This window comes from Coregonus lavaretus, assembly GCF_964263955.1.
Source record: "Coregonus lavaretus genome assembly, contig: HAP1_SCAFFOLD_7600, whole genome shotgun sequence".
Classification (NCBI taxonomy): Eukaryota; Metazoa; Chordata; class Actinopteri; order Salmoniformes; family Salmonidae; genus Coregonus; species Coregonus lavaretus.
Window position 1 is genome coordinate 2,501 of NW_028161014.1, and position 5,000 is coordinate 7,500.

General features: G+C 54.8%; 1 protein-coding gene across 1 annotated transcript in view; it reads right to left on the reverse strand.

Moving 5' to 3' along the window:
• The window catches only part of LOC311121209 (lethal(2) giant larvae protein homolog 1-like), a gene marked incomplete at both ends in the record, with an annotated part of 17,555 nt that overhangs the window by 1,972 nt on the left and 10,583 nt on the right, over positions 1-5,000 (reverse strand). Inside the window, 2 exons of the mRNA XM_084195726.1 lie at positions 1,979-2,114; positions 3,389-3,551. Coding sequence (XP_084051852.1) covers positions 1,979-2,114; positions 3,389-3,551 — 299 coding nt within the window. The remainder of the gene's footprint in view (positions 1-1,978; positions 2,115-3,388; positions 3,552-5,000) is intronic.

The window sequence follows — 5,000 nt, forward strand, 5'->3', positions numbered from 1 at the left end:
CACCGTAGGGGATGGACGAGGCCACGGGCTGGTGTGTGTAGGGGTTAGTGTGTGTGTCTCTCTCACCGTAGGGGATGGACGAGGCCACGGGCTGGTGTGTGTAGGGGTTAGTGTGTGTGTGTGTCTCTCTCTCACCGTAGGGGATGGACGAGGACACGGGCTGGTGTGTGTAGGGGTTAGTGTGTGTGTCTCTCTCACCGTAGGGGATGGACGAGGCCACGGGCTGGTGTGTGTAGGGGTTAGTGTGTGTGTCTCTCTCACCGTAGGGGATGGACGAGGCCACGGGCTGGTGTGTGTAGGGGTTAGTGTGTGTGTGTGTGTCTCTCTCACCGTAGGGGATGGACGAGGCCACGGGCTGGTGTGTGTAGGGGTTAGTGTGTGTGTGTGTGTGTCTCTCACCGTAGGGGATGGACGAGGCCACGGGCTGGTGTGTGTAGGGGTTAGTGTGTGTGTGTGTGTCTCTCTCACCGTAGGGGATGGACGAGGACACGGGCTGGTGTGTGTAGGGGTTAGTGTGTGTGTGTGTGTGTCTCTCACCGTAGGGGATGGACGAGGCCACGGGCTGGTGTGTGTAGGGGTTAGTGTGTGTGTCTCTCTCTCACCGTAGGGGATGGACGAGGCCACGGGCTGGTGTGTGTAGGGTTTAGTGTGTGTGTGTGTGTCTCTCTCACCGTAGGGGATGGACGAGGCCACGGGCTGGTGTGTGTAGGGGTTAGTGTGTGTGTCTCTCTCTCACCGTAGGGGATGGACGAGGACACGGGCTGGTGTGTGTAGGGGTTAGTGTGTGTGTGTGTCTCTCTCACCGTAGGGGATGGACGAGGCCACGGGCTGGTGTGTGTAGGGGTTAGTGTGTGTGTCTCTCTCACCGTAGGGGATGGACGAGGCCACGGGCTGGTGTGTGTAGGGGTTAGTGTGTGTGTGTCTCTCTCTCACCGTAGGGGATGGACGAGGCCACGGGCTGGTGTGTGTAGGGGTTAGTGTGTGTGTGTCTCTCTCTCACCGTAGGGGATGGACGAGGCCACGGGCTGGTGTGTGTAGGGGTTAGTGTGTGTGTAGGGGTTAGTGTGTGTGTCTCTCTCACCGTAGGGGATGGACGAGGCCACGGGCTGGTGTGTGTAGGGGTTAGTGTGTGTGTGTGTCTCTCTCACCGTAGGGGATGGACGAGGACACGGGCTGGTGTGTGTAGGGGTTAGTGTGTGTGTGTGTAGGGGTTAGTGTGTGTGTGTCTCTCTCTCACCGTAGGGGATGGACGAGGCCACGGGCTGGTGTGTGTAGGGGTTAGTGTGTGTGTGTGTAGGGGTTAGTGTGTGTGTGTCTCTCTCTCACCGTAGGGGATGGACGAGGCCACGGGCTGGTGTGTGTAGGGGTTAGTGTGTGTGTGTGTCTCTCACCGTAGGGGATGGACGAGGCCACGGGCTGGTGTGTGTAGGGGTTAGTGTGTGTGTCTCTCACCGTAGGGGATGGACGAGGCCACGGGCTGGTGTGTGTAGGGGTTAGTGTGTGTGTCTCTCTCACCGTAGGGGATGGACGAGGACACGGGCTGGTGTGTGTAGGGGTTAGTGTGTGTGTGTGTGTGTCTCTCACCGTAGGGGATGGACGAGGCCACGGGCTGGTGTGTGTAGGGGTTAGTGTGTGTGTGTGTCTCTCACCGTAGGGGATGGACGAGGACACGGGCTGGTGTGTGTAGGGGTTAGTGTGTGTGTGTGTGTGTCTCTCACCGTAGGGGATGGACGAGGCCACGGGCTGGTGTGTGTAGGGGTTAGTGTGTGTGTCTCTCACCGTAGGGGATGGACGAGGACACGGGCTGGTGTGTGTAGGGGTTAGTGTGTGTGTGTGTGTGTCTCTCACCGTAGGGGATGGACGAGGACACGGGCTGGTGTGTGTAGGGGTTAGGGTGTGTGTGTGTGTCTCTCTCACCGTAGGGGATGGACGAGGCCACGGGCTGGTGTGTGTAGGGGTTAGTGTGTGTGTCTCTCACCGTAGGGGATGGACGAGGACACGGGCTGGTGTGTGTAGGGGTTACCACTGGCAACAGACCACACGCTGTACCCCCCGTCACTATGGGAACTGAGGAAGGAGCTTCCGGAACGTTCCCACACCAGGGACTCCAGCTGCTGCAGACAGACACACTGTATTTAGACCGTAGCGGAGACCCCTGGCTGCAAAACAAGGAAGTGACTAACGTCCTGACCAATGGAAGGAGAGGAGAGGAGGAGCTGCTGCAGACAGACACACTGTATTTAGACCGTAGCGGAGGCCCCTGGCTGCAAAACAAGGAAGTGACTAACGTCCTGACCAATGGAAGGAGAGGAGAGGAGGAACTGACTAACGTCCTGACCAATGGAAGGAGAGGAGAGGAGGAACTGACTAACGTCCTGACCAATGGAAGGAGAGGAGAGGAGGAACTGACTAACGTCCTGACCAATGGAAGGAGAGGAGAGAAGGAAGTGACTAACGTCCTGACCAATGGAAGGAGAGGAGAGGAGGAGCTATAGGAGGCTACAGGGAAAGAGAGGAAGACTATTGACGAAGAGCCACGGAAGACATCCGACTCTGCAGTGAGGTGCAGTATTATACACTGAACAACAATAATAAAACGCAACATGTAAAAGTGTTGGTCCCATGTTTCAAGAGCTGAAATTAAAAGAGGCCAGAAATGTTCCATACGCACAAAAATATGATTTATCTTATGTTTTGTGCAGAAATTTGTTTCCGTCCCTGTTAGTGAGCATTTCTCCTTTGCCAAGATAATCCATCCACCCGACAGGTGTGGCATATCAAGAAGCTGATTAAACAGCATGATCATTACACAGGTGCACCTTGTGCTGGGGACAATAAAAGGCCACTCATAAAATGTGCGTTTTTGTCACACAACACAATGCCACAGATGTATCAAGTTTTGAGGGAGGGTGCAATTGGCATGTTGACTGCAGGAATGTCCACCAGAGCTTCTGCCAGAGAATTTAATGTTCATTTCTCTACCATAAGCCGCCTCCAACGTCATTTTAGAGAATTTGGCAGTACGTCCAACCGGCCTCATAACCACAGACCACGTGTAACCACGCCAGCCCAGGTCCTCCACATCCGGCTTCTTCACCTGCAGGGACCGTCTGGGGGAGGAGCTGAGTAGTATTTCTGTCTGTAAAAAAAGCCCTTCTGATTGGCTGGGCCTGGCTCCACAGTGGCTGGGCGTGGCTCCCCAGTGGGTGGACCTATGTCTTCCCAGGCCCACCTATGGCTGCACCCCTGCCCAGTCATGTGAAATCCATAGATTAGGGCCTAGTGAATGTATTTCAATTGACTGATTTCCTTCTATGAACTTTAATTTTGTCAAATCTTAGAAATTGTTGCATGTTGCGTTTATATTTTTGTTCAGTGTATATTTTACCTGTTTTCCCAGGAACATGTGTTCTGCGTTGCGGGTGCTGAGATCCCATAGGACGACAAGGCCTCTGCTGTAGCCAATCAGAATCTTCCCTGGCTGCTGGGGGTGTTCCTGTAACGATTCCACCGGTCCCAGAGACTTCCCACACCTGTAGTCCTCAGGTACGCTGAAAAACACCATTACCCATCAGCCATCAGGAAGACAATTGGCATACATCAGCCAATGAAAAGTGAGAGCAGAACCGAGACCGGAGAAGAGAGCAGGAGAGAAGTGTAGTGTTTCAGATGAGGCAGAACCAAGACACACACACACACACACACACACACACACACACACACACACACACACACACGAGATGGCAGTCCAGCAGAAAGGATGGTCTCCAGAACCATCGAGCCACAAACATTACCCACAAAGCACTCCATTGTGTCTCTCCATCTCCCCTCTCAACCTCCATCCCCCTCTCTCACCCTTTCAACCTCCTCTCTCTCCCCGTCCCTCACCCTCTCAACCTCCTCTCTCTCCCCGTCTCCCCCTCTCAACCTCCATCCCGCTCTCTGTGATGTGATGTTGAGCCCTCGTTAGCACTGAGTCAAGGCCCTTCCCCCTAACGACCATGACAACAGGAAGCCCTTCTCCCTAACGACCATCACAACAGGTCCCTTCCCCCTAACGACCATCACAACAGGTCCCTTCTCCCTAACGACCATCACAACAGGAAGCCCTTCTCCCTAACGACCATCACAACAGGACCCTTCCCCCTAACGACCATCACAACAGGACCCTTCCCCCTAACGACCATCACAACAGGAGGCCCTTCTCCCTAACGACCATCACAACAGGTCCCTTCCCCCTAACGACCATCACAACAGGTCCCTTCTCCCTAACGACCATCACAACAGGAAGCCCTTCTCCCTAACGACCATCACAACAGGACCCTTCCCGCTAACGACCATCACAACAGGACCCTTCCCCCTAACGACCATCACAACAGGACCCTTCCCCCTAACAGGACCTTTCCCCCTAACGACCATCACAACAGGTCCCTTCCCCCTAACGACCATCACAACAGGACCCTTCCCCTAACGACCATCACAACAGGACCCTTCTCCCTAACGACCATCACAACAGGACCCTTCCCCCTAACGACCATCACAACAGGACCCTTCCCCTAACGACCATCACAACAGGACCCTTCCCCCTAACAACCATCACAACAGGACCCTTCCCCTAACGACCATCACAACAGGACCCTTCCCCCTAGTACCATCACAACAGGTCCCTTCCCCCTAACGACCATCACAACAGGTCCCTTCCCCCTAACGACCATCACAACAGGACCCTTCCCCCTAACGACCATCACAACAGGAGGCCCTTCTCCCTAACGACCATCACAACAGGAAGCCCTTCTCCCTAACGACCATCACAACAGGACCCTTCCCCCTAACGACCATCACAACAGGACCCTTCCCCTAACGACCATCACAACAGGACCCTTCCCCCTAACGACCATCACAACAGGATCCTTCCCCCTAACGACCATCACAACAGGACCCTTCCCCCTAACGACCATCACAACAGGTCCCTTCCCCCTAACGACCATCACAACAGGACT